Here is a 21930-nt window from a genome sequence, read left to right as displayed (position 1 = left end):
CCGACTCCATTTTGTATATGCCAAAGCAGGCCCAACAGCAAAGCCAGCCTGCAGGCCTGCAGCTCTCCCCTGGCGCCGCACACATTTAGCCAGCTACTTCCCCCACCTCCTCCCCTCTGGTGTCCCAGCATAGGCCTGTTCTCACTGAAGACTGGGCACAAACAGCTACAAGTTGAACACTGTATCTCTCAACTTCCTCCTTCCGTCACTGACCTGTGAATGACCAGGCAAGAGCTTAGGTCTGGAAAAAATAATCCATCTCCACAAACATGCCAAATGATTTGCAGACTCTACCCTTAAGATATATACCGTGTATAAACCCCAACCTTGCACCCCTTTTGATGTAGCAGATGCATACCCCACAACTGTGTGCCACCCTGTTTCACCCACAATGCTAATCCCCTCTATAAGGCTATAAATTCCCTCCCGTGTCTGTATATAAGGGGGCTGTCTCTATGAGATGTAAAAGACTTATCAATAATTAATCAATTGCAATGAATATGATATCCTGATCCACATGTCGGTGACCTATAATGTTGGTTACATATTGTTCACTACCAAAGAACCCCCCGCAAATGTATGAGATGCTAAGTGACTCGTTTGTTATGATGCAAAGTGTATGGTCCGCATGCTCACTTGTTTTTCAGTACTGTGTATACTCGCAAATGTATTCAGATGTTATAAGATTCTCATGCACAATATAAATGGTGCGGCCACGATACTAATGTAAATAAAAGCCATTCTGTAGCACACGTGACCACTGTATATGTGATAATAGTAAACATGATCGAAACCCATACCAATGGTTTACGTATAATTCCACTGATCAAACTGGGCCAGACTTGAAGACCCACAGGGCCCTCTCTCCCCTCTCCAGCAGGGCCGTGCACGAAGAGCGCACAGCCCCCTCCCGTTCCTCCCTTCCTTATGACAGTGCTGCGGCCAGAGGCCTATGTCTCACTGATGCCTTAATGCAACAACTTTATCTTCTCCCACTTCTACTAGGCCCACACAGAATGTCACCTCCCTGCCCCCTGACACACGATGACCCCCCATACCTGCCCCCCCTTTCAGGTGCACTAGACAAATGTATGTATAGATAAGTGTGAAATATAGGATTCTCCTCCCCTCTTTCAAGATGCCAATGATGATTTCTATGAGTGAGTTTTTATTGCATACTTTGAAGTGGTGTCTAGATTAGAGAGTTAGTAGCAATCACCCCATGCAGGGCCCCATAACCTTCACCTCACACTGACCAGCCCAGCTGAAGCACGTGATGTCCGCCTTCCCGCCAAGCAACTATCCAATCATCTGGAGGCGGCGCCTACACAACTATGATGGATTTGTGAATCTACCAATGAGAATGCAACTCATGTAACATATGTAGTGACGTCATTTATGATGCTGTAACCCTTTTTAAATTATCGTTAGAGTGATGTTGGGCAGAGCGCTCTTGGAGTTTGCAGAGTTCTCTGCTTGACCTATTTTGGTTTTAGATGCACTTTACTTTTACCCGCACTTGGTCTCATTCCCTCCTGGGGTGTGTCCATTATTGCCTCTAATTGGGAGTTTTGATTGCATTTTGGGGGACTCTCACCTTCACATGTCATGGGTTTAGGCTGAATATAACAAGTGAAAGCTAGGCGCTCTTTTTGCCTGCATGACCAAGCCATTCCTTATTCAGGTTTCTGTTTCACACTATATGTTTTTCTCCTTTAATATATAGAACGTATTTTGGGCAGTTTAGGAAGGGCAATCCAATTTGAAATGTGCATGATTGCAGGGAAATGCTGGCTATAATATGGGAGGTTTGAGTTTTTACAAAGGCCACTGTTGGTAGCTTGACATAGGTTTTGCTTTTTTCAGGTGGTCTCCCGTCTTTTAATGTTTCAAGAACTTCTACGGCTGGATACATTGGTTTCATTTTGAATGATGAGGACATGACCCCTTTTTGTAGGAAGACTATGGTACAGGCGTTCACTGCAGAAAAGGTTCACTACTCCCTCTGTGGCGCCATCCTGCTCCACTGCTTAAACATAAATCCTATCCCATTTACCCATCGCGCAAGCTGCCAGAGTGGGAGGAAGGCTGCAACAAGATGGAGCCCGGCTGCTCGGAGATGTTCATGCTAGGTTCCTCAGGCCTGTAAAGCCTAGCAACTATTCTATTTTGAGACCACCTGGGCATAATATATACCCCATTCCCAACATTTTGAACATGAATACAGAGGTTATTCTCCCTGGGTCCTGCATCACTTTTCCTTTCCACGTTGACTGGTGGTGGGGATTCTTTCGCAATGCTCAAGGTCATCCCATCATCAAGGTCATCTCAGGGAAATTGCAATAAGGGCCTTATAATATGGCAGAGATTCAAGGCAGGTGGGAGTTTCTCCTATGGGTCCTAGACCACTTTCAGAAATGGACCATCTACTTTCTTGGGGCAAACAATGAAAATTGCTAATACTGTGCTCATAAGGCAATCCTTGCTATTTGTTAATTTACATGAAGAATGCACATCACAAGAAAAGGCTGAGCTATATGGCAACGTTTAATGGATTGCTTAGGCCACAAAGCTACTGGGTGCCAACTAAGTGGGCTAGTAAAATAATAAATAAGAGGAGGTGCTCTCAAGAGCGAGATTGGCGACTGAGCTCCCACCTCCTCATCTCTTATCTCCTACCTCGACAATTGCTTGATCAGCCGATTCCATCTTCTCAAATGTTACGAAGGCACAGCTGCAAGAAAACAAAAAAGGCAGCAACTTTTACTGACCACTTAATAAAATTTGGATACAATCAGATTTATTATGCTTCTTGCTGCGCCACTCAAGATTTGGAACTTTGCTAAACTGGACATTGGCACTTGTTTCCATGGTGTCCTCTCTATGCCCTGATTTACAACAAATGTACTCACTGCTGAACCCTACACCTTCCTTATGTGCTTCACAGTTTGATTAGGGGTAACGTTAATGGTCACAAATGTTCTACTTATTGAGTCACACAAATGCACATGTGTGAAAATTAACGGTCCAGGAAATGTCATGAATCCCCTGTCATTACTCACGTGTACTGCACCTCATTAGCACTGGAAGGAGAAAGAAGCACAAACTCTCCTCCAGTCTGCTTCGCCCATCTCACCTGCTCCACGTTAACGAAATAGGCTGTCAAAGAGTATGAAGAGTATGCTCATAAGCTGCAAGGACCAGTCATATCTGGTCCTCCAGTCTACCACTAGGCTGATGCCGTGAGATAAGAAGGAGAAAATGGTGTAGGAAAGAAGGGAGTCAGGAGAGGAGAGACACAGGGTAGCTATAAGGGCAAAAAGAACAGAGGCAACACACAGTGGATAGGAGGAATATGGAAAGGCAACAGAGATGTTGTGTAGGGACTTGGATAAATACAGTATCACTAAAGAGCTCTGTGACTCTCCTGGGGACTGCCGCCTTTATACATTATATCCACAGGGATCCCATCCTTGGCTACCATGCCCCATCGTTCTTTTCCCTCCCACATACAGATGGTGCATAACTGCACTCAAGCTTACAGCAACCTTACTTGCGTACGGAGTCTGTGGACAGGTCGATGATATTCCCGTAGTTGGCAAACGCAGTCCGCAGCATAGCTTTTGTCATACCCGCTCCATGTACATATACAGTGTTTCCTTTGCGTGGTGTTCTGCGGTCTGGGAAAGAGTCGGACCCTGTTGGTAGTGGGAAAAGAAATATTAAATTACCCACCTCAATTCTTGAAAAGCTGATTTCTGCAAAAATCCAACTCTCTGTACAACACGATTTCAAAAACATCTTGAAAGCATGCATTGAGGATATTGCAGAAAATGTAAAATTAACTGGGGGGGCGATGCATGCTTGAGAGGTGATGTGCAAAGATGTTCTCAATAGTGAAACAATCTTAAAACTGTTATTAACTCTGTTCTACAGCACTTACTTCGGAAATCTCGTTCCCGGTCTCGTTCTCCTCTTTCCCGGTCTCTATCTCCTCTCTCCCGATCCCTCTCTCTATCGCGATCTCCTCGGTCCCCACGATCTCTTTCACGGTCTCTATCCCGTTCTCGGTCCCTCTCTCGGCTCCGGTCGAATGAATCCCGGTCAGAATGCCGGGCACCTTCTCGCTCAGGGTCTTTTTCTGGATCTGGGACTTCTTCTGCTTCCTTCTCAGCCTCACGTATCTGGTCACTGGAGCTCACGAAGCTTAATGTGAGAGATGCTGAACATCAGAGTCCACCTTTCCCTTCGATTACCCACCAGTGTTTTCAGGCTTGTAATTTTTTACAGCATAGCATTCCCAAACAATATGTAAATATTCAAAATGTTGTGGGGAGGGAGTGGTTCCAATTGTGGCAGATCACCAAACACCAGAAGCAGCTCTGGTGGATGCCTCAGGTAAAGAATAACCGTGGGTGTCTGGTAGAAGCTTGGAAGACTATATGCAATAGGTTTCGTAGTCGCATTTGCGATCTTAGCATGTGTAATTGCACCAGCACAACATCCACCATTCAAAGGGTAGCTGCATTTGCAGTAATCTTGGGAAGGCAAACACTTTAAGAGTATGGTAGCCCTCCCACACATGTGCTGCCACATCAGGAGCTTGGGGTACACTGAAAAAGCAGCACAGAGGATTACTGGTCAAGTCCCAGAGAATTAAAGAAGAGCAATCAGGTTGGGAGAAGCTGAGGTATGGGTTCATTGATTTGGCTCAAAGACGCTAGTGACAAATGTTACTAGGAGCAGCGTCCTCAACACTCGGAATAGGAATCGTGCGGGGAAAAAGCCTGCCGTGCCTCCAACTGATTGATCATGCACAAAATCATAAAGTGCACAACTGTTTTCTTCTAAGTAATACTCAATGATCCTGGATATACTGGATGGCTGCTCCCCCCACCTGCCCCCCCCCCATGTATTCAAGAGTGGCTGGAGCAGTTAAAGGGGATAATTCAAAATCATGCCTAGTGAGGGTAAACAGAAGGATCCTTACATTGAACACTGATTGAGATTGTGGGCCAATGCTTGAAAGGTTCAGAATGAAAGGCTACAAGGAAGAAACACACAGCATGCTCAAATGGTGGGGTGGGACTAAAGGTTCTGTGGTTACATACCTCCAAGCAGGGAAAGGGTCTGTGCGTGATTGGGGTTGAGGCCAAAAGAGCAAGGGATGCCAACTTGTGTGGGGGAACGGATAGTGGGTGGCTGGATCTACTCTAGTTGGGGAAATAGAAAGAGGGAATCCGATATAAAAAGGCGAGCGGCTGGGAAAGAGATGAAGAGACAGACAGAGCACCTACAGGTGTGATTTTTAGAAGTGTGTGTGTAAGTTGTAGTTGCTTGACACCAATTTTGGAGGGACACGGTTTGGGTTCCTTCCATGCCTATACAGTGGTACAATCCCTGACAGCATTAGTGATTGAACCTATAATTGGCAAAGGAGAGATCTTCAACTATCCTCACGAGAGATGCCTCCAAGGAAGGCACTAGGTCTTTGTGCCAATTCATTACTTGGCTCCTTGCTCTCAGATGAGAGTATTAAAACAGATGTAAAGTGGCGTTTTGTCTCTGTACCCAATCAATATCCAGTCTTTCTCTGGTGAGACCACTCACAGGGGAGAGGGAAATCCAGTCTTTACACCCATGTCCATTAGCGGAAAGGACAATAATGGGCTCCTTCTTGGAGAAGGAATGTCCCCGCTTCGAATGGATTAAATTCAGTACAACACACCAAACGCCAACCTCACAACACCAACATCAGAGGAATTTGAATCAATAGCAGATGAAATATCATGGCATCAGACCTCTTCATGCCCACTCCACTCAATATACTTTCAAAGCACAAGAACCCCCAACAGGATTTCCTCTGTTCCTCAATGTGCAAGTGCACATCTTCACACAAATCATTCTAAAGATGTTTGTTTGCAAAAACTCACCTTTCGTACAGGGACTTCCTCTGCAATCGTCTTGCAGACTGAGGAAAGGTGATAAAAACAAACATAAAATGGTCATCAAAAAAAGTAGAGGATGGACTAGGTTACAAGACAATAGTGGCTCAGGTTGGCTAAAATCCTCTGATTCGCAAGCTAAACCTAATTCCCCAACAGAGAGAACGTCCTCAGATTTCCAATGCATGGAGCACTTTCAACAGGTTATGCATCCTGTGATGGAGCACTGTTAGCCACTTACCTATCGCAAGTGACCCAAACATGGGCATCTTCCTGATAATCATGCCCTTTTGCATACATACTTGCATTTGGCATCAGATGTCCTGCTAAATGGCTAAATAATTCTAAGTGCATGAATCCAGAAACCATGGCAATCAGCGGAAATGAAATATTAAAAAAGTACCTAAAAGTTTGCATGGACGACCAAATATTTAAAATTTAAAGAAGCGGTAGGAAGGGCCCAACGACCTGGACCAGGGTTCAAGAACCAGCAGGCCAGATAGGGCTGGTTGCAAAGGTAGCACAATGCCCACTGGACAATAGAGCGCAATGGCAGAGGAAGGAGGGGCTCAAAACCCCAATACCCAGAGACCCAGGGATCCCTAGCGGATGGAACCGAAGGCCCAGAAAACAGGTATTCATGGCACTGATTGCAGAGAATTTTGCCCAGTAATGGCAGGTGCAAAGGTTGAGTTTGGGAGTTCAGTTTAGGTCTAGGGAGAGGCAGTTGGGGACTTTGAGTAGAGGGTCTGCAACCCATGACCAAGTAAGGATCCAGATGAATGACCAAAAAAGGAGACACCCAGAGAGACTGCCCACAAGGCAGAAAGCTCAGCAGCCACGATGACAGCATCTGGAGTCGTAAAAACCCAGCTAACAACCAAGGTAAGCTCAGGGGAACAAAAAGATGCAGCTATGCATCAAGGGACGCTCCCACAACTCAGACACAGGCTGAAGGGGACCCAAGATGCCCCAACTCAGAGTGGAAGTGAATTAGCAGCAATCAGCTAGATTTTCCGTGCCAGCGAGACCAGGTGGGACAATCTACCATAGGAACTTGGCCCAGAAGAACATTACCAGGGATCCAGAGACTGCAAGCGTGGAAAAGTCATGTAAGGATAGCCAGCATTGTCAGCTAGGACAATGTCAAGAAGCAAAGGAAGAGCGCACAATGGGATTGCGGTAGGGTGCCTGGACAAAGGACCAATGATGGCATTCCACCAGCAGGGAAGGGCAGGGTGCCTGGAAAAATGAACATGGATGGGATTCCATCAAAAGGGAAGGGTGCCTGGATAAAGAACCAAAGATGGTATGCCACCAGCAGGGAAGGGGCAGGGTGCCTGGACAAAGGACCAAAGATGGGATAACACCACCAAGGAAGTGGCAGGGTGCCTGTACAAAGGAACATGGAAGGGATTCCACCAGCATGGAAGGCACACAGTGCCTGGGCAAAGGAACCAGGAAGGGATTCCACAAGCAAGAAAGGGGCAGGGTCATGGAGAAAGGAACAAAGATCCAGACAATATCGCAAAACCAGGATCTCTAGCTCATCTTCCAGCAGTCAACAGGTAAGAAATCAGGAGTGGATCGGAGGAACGCACATGTCCTGCCACCAATATACATTCACTCAGAGGCTGCCCCAAGCCAGCTCACCAACCATATTCCAGGCAAGCACACAGGTTTTGGCGGTAAGCAAATGAGGATGGGCCAAGAAACTACATACCACGCAAGCACTCCCACACTGGAAGTACATCGGGAAGTTGGGAGGACTCCTAATCATTATGCCAGTTTAAACAACAGCCTGGGGTGCTTGTGTGGGCTCAGGATGAGCCTGCATTAGCAAAACAGCTAGGAGCAGGGCGTACATAAATGCATTACTATCCCGTTGGCTATCATATAGGTACATTGGGCTACCAATGGGGCAGAAGGGGCTACAACCCTACTGTCGAGACAGCCCGGTACCAAAACGAGGGGCTTAAAAAAAATAAAAAAGCACCTTTGCCCTTGTAGCCATGTGCACTGCTACAAGGCATCACACCAGAATAGGCTGGCAGAAGACATTATCCCAAAACTGAAACGCTGCCCCCACAGCTCCCAAGCCGCACAGTGTTTTGCGTTATGGGAAGGGAGGAACAGACCACTTGCACAATTTACACTTGGAATGCAATAGTTCTTATTCTGGGTTGAACGAAGGGGGGAGGTTGATGGGGAAATGGGTGCACAACAAACACTCAATTGACTGCTTGACAGGGCACAGATGCTGAACCAAAAACAGGGTCCAAATAAATGAAAGGATGACATCAGTTTTAAAAAATAAACTGCTTTTTTTTAATTCAACAAATCCATCTTAAATGGGTGGAAAATAATGTAGGAAAAACGTAATGTAGAGGAGGGTCAAAGACAGAGTGCTCAAGCACACAATTGTCAAATGAGAAAAAGGATGCGATTGCAGACTAATCTGAGCCATTCATTAATTTAGTTTTAGCATAACGCTTTACACATGAAAGAAATAGAAGATGTACAAAGAACAAATGTGTAAAAGTTGAGCATAGAAATAAAGTAACAGCATTACATTACTCTACTCCTTGCTTCGAGATCACATTCATCATCAATTCATAATACATTCATTATTCGTCTTTCTTACATCAGTACGTTAGATAAAATAATCCCAGTTTAAAATACATAATTCATATCCTTAAACATGTAAGGGTAAAAATACATGATTAAAAAGAGAATTAGCCATATCAGTTGATAATCATCATAATTACTCAGGGGGGAAGCGGAGAAGACAGTGGAGAGATCTCTTTCTCCTATTAAATTTCATTGCGTTCAATTCCACGTTCCAATATCTTAATTCTACCCTACCAATATGCCATTTATCAGCCCCAGATAGCAGCCCACAGGGCTGAGTCCAGAGGACTTCCGAGGCCAGAGGCCTTCCGAGGCCCAAATCCGTCGCTGTAGTCCGACGGTTGAATTTTCTCCGATCCGGCGTCGAGTGTCGATGTTCGGAGACTCGACTTAGAGGTGGAATAAACGGGGAAATATATAACAATATTAGCAAAATCTGACTAAGTCAGGGAACTCCGCTCAGTGCATTACTGGCACGCCCTGTGTCAACGCCCAATTTTCGAGTTTCGAAAAACAAACTAATACTCCGCAGCTTCCACTAGATGTCGGCCTATGTACAGCATGTGATCTAAGCAGATTCCACAAGCCTCAGATTATATATATATATTTCCTTGGACCCAACATACATTCAGAGGTGCAATATGGTCCTGCACCATCTGTTACGAGAGATCGGCATAGTCAATGCTTAAGGTTAGTGCAGTTTACAAATGCATAGGTCGCAGAGGGGTTTAACATTTCAGGACTAGAACTTAAATAAAACATCAATTGCAATACCCCAACAAACATTTATAATTGTATAGAATGGCTGCTGCCATAAAAATATAACATCTCTCAGGCTATTATCAGTGTCCACACAGATGGTATACCAATTCCTACTGCTTTTCTACCTTCTTCCAAATTCTGTATAGTGCAATGTGGAGACCCTTGTTGTTAGTATTAATAGATTGTTTCCAAAATGAAGGGTCTTTGTATGAAGATGGTGGACAAATCTGCCTAAATGCAAGATGTACACCTTCCATAAGCAAGGGCACTCAGTCAAGAAATGTTTGCCGTCTCTGGTAGATCTTTGTTACGGCAGATACAACAAAAACAATCTTGTACCCAATATCGGTAGATGGTTAATTCGAAGTAGGAGGATTAACCTTCGAAGATGGCGGGAGGGACATATATTCAAATAAGGCTGGGATTTTTAAACGTATACAAGATGTCAGGGATAAATGAATAGCTTTTTAATAAATCAAGATGGTGTATATTTTCATTCCAGTCCCAAAGATCTATACGATTCCCTAAGGAAAATCTCATGTTAACATAGTCGACGCCCCCAATTGTGGTACCAGCCTTTATCATGGAACACATACGCTTGCTAAGAGGCAACTTCAACTGCAATCTAATTTCTGCTTTGCCTAAGGTAGTCAACAAAGGGTTCGCTGGACCATTAACATCTTGACATCCAGAAATGCACTCTTTTTTTTTTAATACCAGTGATTTGAAAGACAGAATTCCAAGATCCAGCCTGATTATAGCCATTGGGACAGTTTGGCAGTCCAAGTATCTTCCTCCACAACTTCCCCTCAACAACCATGAACCATTTCAAATCAATTCCAATGAGAAACTCAAGCCCGCAGATTACAGCAGGCACCAAACACTGAAGATACAGTTGTCTCACTCTCAAAGAGTAACCACCTCTTCTTTTGGAGAACTGAGCCACCAAGGAAGTCAATTGCGCGGCCTTCTTTTTTCGTGTTTCAATACAAGAGCTAAAGCCGGGCGCAGCATCAAATTCGACCCCCAGATATCTATAGATTGACACATAAGCAACTTCTATATGCTGAATATGGAGCCGAGGTCGGGCGATGCATTTTTGGCTAAATACCATCAATAATGTGTTGTGCCTGTTAATTTGCAAGCCATTTATGTCAGCATAAGCCCACAATGCTTCAATCGTACGCTGCATAGCACTGTAAGTGTGTGCCAATATATCAGCATAAGCCAATACTGTGCAGTGTGTGGTGTCAATTTTAGGTGAGCAAAGCTGAACTGTTGGCAGAGTAACTGGCAAGTCTAACACAAAAAGGTTATACAACAGGGGCGCTGTAACGCATCCCTGCTTTACTCCACAGTTTTGACTAAGAGGTACAGTAATATTACCCTTGGCATCTAGTCTTAGGCAAACTGTATTATTACAGTGTAGTAATTTCAGATAGGAGTATTTCAGGTGGGCAGACCAGCAGATTCAGTTTATTCCACAAATGCTCCCTGCACACTGTATCAAACGCGGCCTTGAAATCTACAAAAAGGGCATACAGCAGGGGTTATTAGGGCTGCATGCCAGCATAACTAGGGAGTCCAATGTAAGTAGATTGTGTGCTGTGGAATAATCCGCTCTGAATCCACTTTGATATCTATCAAGGATACCCACTTGTTCCACCCATGCCTGTAACTCATATAGCAGCAATGATGCAAACAGTTTTCCAGAACAGTCCAACATGGATAACAAACGATAATTGTTCGGATCGGTCTTACTACTCTTTTTATACACAGGAACCAGTATTGCTGTTTGCCATGAAACTGGGATCTTGCCCCTCCAAGAGCACTTTATCAAATAGCTCTTTAAGAAGGAAGGACCAGAAATGGGGATTGTTCTTAAGGATCACGTTTGCCAGCCCACTGCGGCCTGGCGTCCTCGAAGATTTCAAACTCTTAATTTTATTTGCTAGAATTGCTGCATCCACTATAAACAGATTATAAGCGGGCTTAAGATCTACCAGCGTAGGATGATGTATAAACTGTATAGAATTACGATTTGTTAAATGGGTCACCCATGTATGGGCACTAATAGGGTTAATTAAAGCCTGATTTCTGCTACCTTTTGCCAAGGAGGGACCAGATACTACCTGAGCTTCCTCTGCAAAGTAAGTTCACCATTTGATGCCATAAGGCATCTTTACTGGACCACCTCCACGGTTTTAACCAATTATGATAGCTATTTTTTTAGCTTTCTCACTTCTTTCAAATAATTCCTCTTGAGAGCGAATTATCAGTTTAGCTTTCTGGAGATCATCCCGGAGCTTGCGTTTCGCATCTCCAATTGTTTTGTCATACAGTGTGCGAATCCTGTTCTCTAGATGCCATTCTGGCATTCATAAGACCACGTGTGCCTGAGAAGGATAAGATCCAGCTTACAATCTCATCAGGCAACATGTCCTGGAACACCTGTGAGATTGATGGAATCATGCTGTTAATTGCCCTCTTTGCTTTGTTAATATTATTCTCGGCCCATATAATTTGATTGTCCGAGTGATGTACCATGAAATCTCCCATCACTTTTACTATACTTTCCGGGACCGGGCTCCTACAACTAAGAACTAGGGCTTCATGGTCACTCCTATTCTCAGGGCCATTTCACAACTTGTGAATATATAGTCAAGAGTAGCCACTGACTTGTTATCGCTCCATGTCTAATTGCCCGTCTGTCACTATTTGTGCGACCATTTACAATCTCTAGTTCGCAGCGAGTAAAGAAGTCCACCTAACCGGATCCCTCCCTATCTTGGCAATTCTGCCTCTTAATAATTTTAGGTAGTAGATGAGGATTCCCAAATGTGCCTTCTCCCCCAACAGCATGACAATTGAAATATCCTCCAACAATTATGTCTTTTTCAGCTATGCCGTCTGCATAGCTGACGAACCATTCATGCAATTCTTCTTGTATCGGTTCTCGCTTAATTGCACTTGGGGGATTGTATACATTCACCAAAAGTACTTTATTGTACAGGACTTTGCCAGAGATAACTTCCACTGCTAATATGTATTCCCATTGTTTAGGACTAATCTGGCAGGATTTTAGGAAGGGTGTAACCCCCGTGACTAAGCCACCATAAGGTCTACCAAAGAGGCCCTTCATTCCAAACGATTGATGGATAGTATACCCATCTATAACTATGGGAGAAGTTAACCAGGTTTCCTGTAGTAGAAAAAACGTATGGTTAGTTACATATGGCAGTAAACCGGTAGGTGATAAATGTTGAGTGAATACCCAGATATTCCAGGACAATAACGTCCAAATTCACTGCTCGTGCACCACTATTGGGAGCGAGTCTGCCAGCCACTTCCGCATAGTCTGTATGTCTGACAACTGTACTTTGTCTCTGAGCGGGATAAGTGGTTTGTTTACAGTTTTATCCCCCGAAACTCTGCTATTAATCAGCAATAATGGATCACTGCACTCTGGGTCAGCATCAAGTTCAATCCCTGTGGCCTGCATAGCTTCATGATGTTTTTCGTAGCAACTGTGCTGTAGCCAAATATTTGCAATGAATTGCAGATACATTTGGATTGTTTCCTTTCATCGTCTCGAAGAACTCAAAGTCCTCAGTAAGCAACACCTGTATTTACGTTATTAAGTGGAGTCGTGCCAAAAAGCTGTCCTTGCTAAGCACTTATTTCAGGCTTTTTGATTAATATTTTTTACAATACAGACGTTGCTTTCCTCGCTGCTGTTAGGTAGTGGTACATTAGCACTAGTCGTCTCCTTTTGGACAGGAATCTTAAGTGTAATTTTTTAGGCAGCCTATTAGAAGTCGAATAATTAGCAGAGGTTTGCTCAGCGCTCTCTGAAAAGTTAAGATTCCTGATGTTCAATGCTCAGATTTGCAGCCTCATCAATTTTGTCAGGAATTATCCAACTTGTGAGACTGCCTACTTCCTTACTTAAACGTTTTTTTGCCCACACAGCCTTTTTACATGCGCTCTTAGAGTTTCTCAGGAGGGTTGGAATTTGGAAGTGATGCAGCCACCTCACAAGGAATATTGCGAGTGGCAGCCTGTTTTGCCATCCGACGTTGTTTCCTAAAGAAAAAGATTGCTGAAGTTTCTAAAGCAGCCTCATGCGCCACAACGGCAGGAGAAGCCACTTGTGAGTTCAAATTGGGGCACAGCAGCTAGTTCTCTGGAAGATCTTGTTCTTCCTCCGGTAATGTGTTGATAATATTAGGGGGGGTGCAAAATGATTTAGTGTATGCGGCCACACAGTTTTAATAGTAATTTCATAGCAAACTGGATAGAAGACATAAAAGATTGTAACTCGGGAAGCTTCCAGGGCCGTTGATTCCTCCATTTGGACAGCACCCTCGGGATCTATCACAAAGTTGGGTGAAGTCGATAAGAGGCCCTGAGGGCATTGATGGCATAATACTTTCCTCAGCGTGTACCACTTGTGCATTTGTAGTCACTTGATTCTCTTTGGGTAGGATTGAATTTCCCCTTGGGGTTACCATGGACATTTGAATTGAACGACAGATCAAGTAAAGAGTTATTATCACTATCATCAAAATCGAGAGACCCATGTGAGAGGCCCCACTCCTGCAATGAGCAATTCACTGTTTTCTGTTCAAGCGTAGATTTTGCTGCAACTTTCTTGCCTATAATGAAAGCCGTTATAGTGCCCTTTTGTATAGGAGAGACCATGTAAGTATTAGTTTTAGATTTACTTTTGCCTTGGGGGAGGTTCCTGCTTCCCATCCCCACCCTTCCGTAGGTTATAGCGTGGCTTTTGGTGTTTACTTTGATATGGCATGGTTCTTAACATGCTGTTTAAAATAAGATAAAAATAAATGCCTTGGTTAAGCCTAATGAGTCAAAAGTTAGGGTTATGGTGTGGGAAAGCCTACATCGCACTCCCTAAAGTAATCAATCCGCAGGCGTTAAGACTATGAGGCTCTTCCCGCAGTATAAAAATAGAATGAAAGTGTGTTCCGCTATTGATAATAGATCAAAGTAAAGGGCTATGGTGAGGGATAACTCCCATCACACTGCCAACAGCAATCAGTCCGCAAGCGTCATCAGGCTAGGAGTAGTTCCAATCACACTCCCGATGTACAGCGACCAGACTGGCAAAGTATTTCAGTTCCAAGAACAGTCACAGAAAGTATTGCATATGCGCATCAGTGTGAATTGATACTAAGAGTACCTGCAGAGTCTGACTAGCAGGAACGCCTAAAGTGGTGAAGTGGTGCAGCTGGGTCCAAAGGCTCTGACATGCATACCGTCCTGCACTCTGCGATGTTAGGGTTACTGTTGCCTTCTGGCCACCCGGAAGCCTGGTAACACGATAACACAAGGCGCACATCGCGCGCTCTGCGTGCATTACGGCTTTTAAGCCCAGCCAGCTGCAAGTTGCAAGAGAAAGTAAAAACAGTCTTCCAAGCAGGATCAAACATTCCACAAAGTGAGGAAGCTGTAACTGTTTCTTCACGATAACACACGGCGCACACCATTAAAATTATCCCATGATGGGGATTACACAGCGTCAGACAAAACTTTGCAATGGAAGCTTGCACTGTTGCTGCCTGTGTCATACTGCTACATATTTGTGGTAGTTTGCACTGGTGATGTCAGGGGTGGACTGGTAACCAAATAAATAAGGAAAGTATAAGGAGAGAAGAGAGAAATTGCAAGGTTGTATTTACCAGACAGCCTGAGGGGAATTTGTTTACGCCTGTGTGCTGCAGTGGAGATTCTTTTTGGACCCCTGGGACCCCATCGCAGATTTTGCATCTTTGCCATCAACAGGTGTGCCATGCTTATACAGTGCCCTCCGATGGGGAGGACCTTGTTTTATTTGGCCATGCAAAAGTGGTTTGAGGGCAGCCCACAGCAAAGCTCCCCCACAGCCTGGCCAGAGGCATCGGCACCATTCTGTGGTGGCCAAGATCAGACACCTTCTCAAGAGCCCCCCCTGGCCGGCCTCAGCTTGCAGCAAATAAGGAAAGGAGACACAGGAGGATAGTAAACCAAGCTTTGTGTATTAGATAGCAAACACAGCATACAGAAGGATCCAGCAGGGAACACAGCTTTTAATTGGTCAGGCAGTTTGGCACACAGAGCTCTCTCTAGGGTCACCAACCTAGAGTGCCGGTTTATATAGCATATCGTAGGCAAACACGAATATGTTTCAGCACTTTCACAATGGGGGTGTTACTTGGCACTATAATGCAGATATTTGGCAAGAACTGTCGATATCTCACTTGTGACGCAGCCCTGCAGGGACATCGTGTTGTATTATGGATAAGCGGCATTCGCTGAAACCCCTTCTGTTATCTCCCCTATATGGGGCTAATGCTGTACTTGAAGAGAATAAGCGGAAGGTCTGACGTGTCCGCTGCCCTAGGAGGGGTTTGGGCCTGTCCAGGGTGCTGCATGTAGAGCAGGCAGGGGGGAGGTCATACATGGAACGTGGAGGCTCTGAGGCCCAACTATATGGGAGAGCCTAAGGCAACATACCATAGCATAGCATTATATGGCCCAACATAGCATAATATGGCCCAACATAGCACAGCCTTGAATAACAAAGCATAGCAATCTTGCATGACATAATCTAGCATAGTAATCCTAGATAGCATGGCAATCCTGCATAGCACTCCTGCCACATCACTATACATACACAGCACACCATTTCTTAGTGCCCAAGAGTCAAATATCATTAGCCAATGGCTAGTGGCAAGTGCACATTGTGTACCCTGGTTGAATACACTAAATCAAGTGAAAGGTGGTGTAAGCTAAATGGGGATAATGGCATTAGTTTTATATCCAATCTCTATTCTAATTCGTCCAATTCCAGGGCAGCCACACCCAGGAAAGTGAACTGCAACTCATTCACTGTATCAGGGTGTTGTAAGGGTCCAGCACACTTATTGACTTGGCACGGGCAATGATTCAGAAGTTGCCATCCACCGGACTCTGTAGCCATGTGACAGGCCTCTACTGGGGCAGTAACATTTCAGATTACCCCCTTCCAGGACAAGTGTGTAGTTCGCCTTTTTTTCCCCCCTAGATTCTTTCTTGAGAAGGATTCATTCCCCCACTCGCCCCCCCCCATCCCTATCCTTATCCTTATCCCTAGGTTGTTCATGCTACAGAAACTATATCCCCCCTAACCACACCTCCCCCCAACCAATGGTTGCTGCTGGGGGAATTTTTCCACAACGCGCTGATGGGGCTATGTAAAAACATCTATCCTAAAGACAGGACAGGGTTTCCACATATAAGAAAGGACAACCCGTCTAAAGTGGTAGTTATGGCAGAGGAGTGAAACTCAAGTACAGTTATTCCCCAAAGCCACCCTCAGAATACACCACAGTAGCACAAAAACATACACTAATAGAATTGCACAGAGTTTCTACAAGATCAAATAGGTACTATACGTTACACTTTAAGTATTATTGGATGTATAAAAACTGTAATGGGCCACCAGGGACCTTATCGGCTCCTATGACAAACGTGGTACCCATTATCTGGTGAAAGGTGTAATACATGCAAATCTAAGGGTGGGGAGATTGGGGACCCCTAGACAATGAAACATATGTAAAATGTCATAATCTGGAACCAAAATGCCACACAGTCACCATAATATCCCTCGCCCCTAGTACATAGCAGCATTAATGAGAACAATGTACTCTATGCACATTACATATATAGTACTTAACGGGATTAAAGGGGTTAACAGTCAATCAACACAGCCGAGAGGATCACCAAACGTTAGGGCACATAAAATGCCTAAGGTCTCATTACAGTCCCAAAGATTCAGTGATACCAAGGTAACCATTGGTTAGATACAGAAGAAACACGTTTCCATAGACAGGAGTGTAATGCAGAACTTTAAAAATACATTTACAATCTGTGGTACATGCTAAAAGTCCAGTTCTTTGGGTTAAAACTGCACAGACAAAAAAATGAAATGTCAATTTAGGAGTAGAGTACCTTGTACTGTCACCTTTTAGGAGTTAGTAAAGTTGGAAATGTTCTACACAGCAACAAACTGGACAATATGCAGGCACAGCCACAACTATTGGGAATTGTTAAGCCAAAGTTCTACCCCACAGGTCTGGAGAGGACTACAAATGACCACATAGGACATCAGAGAAGACCCACTTGAAGAGGTATAGTTGCAAGACTCAAAAGCTACAGGAAGAAGAGATGCAAAGCTTGTGACTGATCCTGTCACTCAACCGGGAACATAAGACTAGTTGGTCTTCCCAGGAGGGTGATCCACCATCCAGGAGTGAAAGAAATGGAGGAGAAAGCACTCAGAAAACTAGGGAACCCGAACAAGCAGATCTGGACCACTCCTTGGGAAAAATGGGGCAGCTAGCCAGCAGAAAATGGCCCCACTTCAAGAAGAAGAGTGGAGGCGACACAGGGCTGTCAATATAAAGAGCAGAGGAGGGGGTAGCAGCATCCCACCACCCTTCTGGATGGTGGCAGCTTCCTACCACAAGGCGCAAGACCATGAGGATTACTTATGGAAAATAGCAGGCAAACAGCCCAGAAAAGGTCCCAGCACAGGGCATCAGCCCATCCATTGAGGAGGCCCAGGGGAGAATAAAGGAAAGCCCAGGAAGACACACAGCAACCCAAAACAGGAGCTTATGGAAAAGACACAGGACCCAGTCAGTATGGTCAGACCGGGTCCTTAAAAACAGCAGCACGACTTCCTGTCAAAAAAGCTCCAGCTGCAGGTTAGTAAATCTACTAAATCCCCAGTAGAGCTGAGAAAGCGTCAGAGTCTTCACCATATATATTGAAGTAACACAGCGTTACATACTCACTGTCAGTGAGACAAATTCACATGTATTGGTGTGTGACCACCTTAAGTCTCCAAAATATCAGCCATTCTTTAGGATTTTCAAAACCAATTTTCTATTTTGTGTGTTGATTTCAAGTGGGCTGTTTTCATGTTATCGGCCACACCCTGTTTCCATCCTACAGATCGTCTTCAGGTAGCTGACAATCAAAAATTCCAAGTCTTTCTTACATCCTCTGTTAATCATCCTATTTATTCATGGGCTGACCTAAGACAGCCCCCCAATCACAGACAAGGGTATTCAAACAAAGGTTTTGGTGTCCAGCCAGTTGAACTTACCCACTCACACAGTATGTGTATTGGCTAGGCTCCTGTCTAAACCAGTCCACACCACTACAAACTGTGCAGGTCTGGGCTCAGAGAGCCAATGTTTGCAGCGCAGCCATTTTACATCCGTCTCATGGTTTAATGAAACAAAGGTAAGGCCAAAAAACAAAAGATCTGAGGATAGGAATTCGATACATCAGTACAGCAATGGCTACCAAAAAGGTACCTTGGCTACAAAAGCTATAAAATCGGCTGCACTCCCGGTGAAGCCAAAAATAAAGGTCAGCTTCTACCAGCCTATTCCACAAAACCAATGTAGGGTGTCAATCCCTCGAGGGCCAAAATGGGGCGCTTCCAAAGCATTAATTATTAGCCACATGGACTACCATAGGACCAGATAGTAATAAAGAGGGTTGCAGTGGCAGGGAGACTTCAATGGACGTCCCTCTGACCACAAAAAACTCTGAAATCCTAAAAACACAAAGGGGATAAACAAAACGTTTAAGGGCCACATAAAATGGTTAAGATCCCCAATAACATAATTCTGCCCCCACAGTTGCCTTTCTGTACTTAAGACCATTTCAATCTTTTTACAGGCTCAATGTAGTCAAGGAACTAAAGGCAGTACTACAACAGCTGATGTGTATAGGGACATTACCCTGTGAACACTGGGGGAGTGCAGCAAACATGTTATAAGCTCATTCCTCTTAGAGGACTTATAGTAAAGTCATCCAAGTCTTTTCCAGTTGTTGAATAAAGGTTGCTATGGTTGAACATACTCAAAAATCTGCTTAGCTATGTAGCATCTCCTGCCCCCAAGCCGCAGAAAAATCTCCAGCGATAATCCTCAGCAAAGAAATGTGTGCCTTTCAACAGCCCAAAGTATGCAGCCCTCTGCAAAGACACTAATCCCAGTTTTGGAGCAGTGTTTCCACCTCTGTACCGTTAACACAGGAGCATGCATGGAAACCTGCTCTCTCAGAACCGCTACTCAGGCTTGCAGTCAGTGAACTTTGTTAGGCAAGATTTGGTGCAGTGCCCTTTGGGTGCACTACAACAACCTTGACCTCCTGGCAATAGGAACCCAACCTTTGGTATAAATCTGTACTACACAGGTTGGTAGTGTGGCTTAGCAGCCAGGCTGACCTCAAGATGGGTCAATGTGAGCAGTAGGGTGGATACACAGATTCACAGTGACAAGTATCCAAATAAACACTTATACTGAAGGTTTGATTAAACAATTATTAATTTATTTAGCAGTCAGTTTGTATAAGCCTTCTTCAGAAGAGGCAATATATTAGTAACACACAAATATACTCCAAAATAAACACTCTTAGTTCTCCAAATCAGCAAATACCCATTTGGGATGGCACACAGACACTTCCTACACCCTCAGGTGACTTACATAACTAGAGCAATACTGAGATAAGTGTTAAGGTAAAGATATTTCAGAATAAAACAAGAGATCACACTAATATTCTGAAGCAGGCAAGTACTTTTAACCCCCCAATGCAAAGTAAATTAACCCTTTCCTGGAGGGAAGGTAAGGCACCAGCAGAGGAGAGGAGTCATTCAGGGAGCCAGGCCAGTTAATGTCAATTGAGCAAAAGTCTAGGTGAGCTGAAGCACTTCTTGCAGATAAGTAAAAGTCTTGCACGATAGTTTTAGAAGTCTTTGTAGAAAAAGTAGAATCTATGTAGGGTCACAAGCTGGGAGGCTTGTGAGAGGTAAAAGATAACAGCAACTCTACAGAAGCAACCAAGAGAAGTCAACTGAGATCAAGTAAGGCTACCAGAACAAGAGGTAAGTCCTCTCAGACCTTACAGTACCTTTGGTTAGAAGAAATGGTTCCAGCTGGCTTCTTTTCCAGTGGCTCTGCAGATCCTGTTCCTGGGCCTCAGTCGTGGGGACAAGAGGGAGGACGTCTGGGGACTCCTGCACTGCAATGGGATGGTCAGCGGCAGAAAAGGACAAACTTCTATTCAGTGACACTTTGCGGTTTGAGCTCCTCGCGTCTCTGCAAATAGCACCACTGTGGACTCTCGGATACCATTCTGGACTTTTCTCGCATCTGGGGTCCAGCACTCTGTTGAGGTGGCTCAGGCTTGGTCAGTCCTGCTTAGGAGTCTGGAGGATCTTCCACAAGCTTGGGTCTGACTTAAAAGTGATGCACTCCGTTTGGTGTTCCTCTCCCTGGGCCTTCGGTGCCAGCAGCATCAGCAGCAAAAGTATAGCCAGCTCCAAGAGGATGCCCAAACAAGTTCACTTTGGAGTTGATTGGTCCCACCAATTCAAGAAGAGAAGTGGTCCTTGCAAGGCTTCTCTAGTCGAGGCGAATTCAGAGCTTCAGCACAGCAGCAGGGCTTCACCGAGCAAACCAACGGTTCAGGAGTTGCAGCAGGCATCTCTGCCAAGGTCTTCAGATTCCTTCGTCCAGTGGTCGACTCGGCCTTCCAAGCCAAAAAGCCTCAACTTTTACGCAGGTTTCTCCCATTCATTCCAGCCTAGCTGTCAATCACACAGCAGGGTGGCTGTCCTTGCCATACAAGACAGCCGGCCAATCACCTTTGGGTGCATTCCTGTAACCAAGGGGATTAAGCACAGGGAGTTTTGGGCACCTCCCTCACCTCCTGCCCCTGCCAGACATGCTGGAGCCAGAGGCGGGATGCACCCGTGAATCCCGCCAAAGATGGCGAACAAAGGGACTAAACCTGGTTTGGCGTGCAGAGTAAATCTCAAGAAGGACCTTTCCAGCAAGAAATGGCAAACAAAAGACCGGGACCATTTTGACAAAATGGGCACCCATGGGTGCTTTACTGCAGCGAACGCAGCCCGCGGTAAAAACACATAATGGTAGAAAAAAGTAAATCACTGCCACCAGCCATTAATTGTAGAAAGGGTAACATAAAAATGTTACATGAGAAACTAGACAAAAGGGATACTAAGTAACCCCTCCAGCACCCTATGGTAAGATAGTGTGTGCTGGGTCTAGAAAGTTACAAATTGTAAGTAAAGTCAATTTCGCTTTACTGATCTGGGAAACAGTTTATCCAAGAGAAGGTACTTAAACCTTTCGGAAACCTAAGGGACATTGCCGCAGTGTGTCACAATGCACAGATAATGCCTATGGAGTTTGTCAGACCCCAAAACCAAAAAGAAACAGTGTTTAAATCACAGTAAAATACATGAGAGTGGGAAAAAGGCCTCACTCTTCAGGTTTAAAAATTAAAAGGTCCTAGAGTCCAGCAAGAGTGCTGGTGGTCTCTAAGGTAGAGAGGAATTAGCACATTTCTGAGAATTCGCCCTAACAAACCTCTTCCGCAAAAGAAAGCAACTTATTCACTTCACCAGCAACACAAAGTGTGTTGTGCTAGTTCAGCGCTATGGCTAACACAGAGTTAATTGCAATGGGACTCTTCCCTTTAGGGATAAATGCACTTAAGTCTC

General features: G+C 44.7%; 1 protein-coding gene across 1 annotated transcript in view; it reads right to left on the bottom strand.

Moving 5' to 3' along the window:
• Positions 1-21930, bottom strand: part of NELFE (negative elongation factor complex member E) — a 317928-nt gene that overhangs the window by 96033 nt on the left and 199965 nt on the right. Inside the window, exons 6-9 of the mRNA XM_069635004.1 lie at positions 5934-5971; positions 3944-4206; positions 3554-3698; positions 2680-2734 (exon numbers count right to left, since the gene is read on the bottom strand). Coding sequence (XP_069491105.1) covers positions 2680-2734; positions 3554-3698; positions 3944-4206; positions 5934-5971 — 501 coding nt within the window. The remainder of the gene's footprint in view (positions 1-2679; positions 2735-3553; positions 3699-3943; positions 4207-5933; positions 5972-21930) is intronic.

This window comes from Ambystoma mexicanum, chromosome 13, assembly GCF_040938575.1.
Source record: "Ambystoma mexicanum isolate Mex_15411 chromosome 13, UKY_AmexF1_1, whole genome shotgun sequence".
Classification (NCBI taxonomy): domain Eukaryota; kingdom Metazoa; phylum Chordata; class Amphibia; order Caudata; family Ambystomatidae; genus Ambystoma; species Ambystoma mexicanum.
This window is presented reverse-complemented; position numbering and strand designations above follow the sequence as displayed.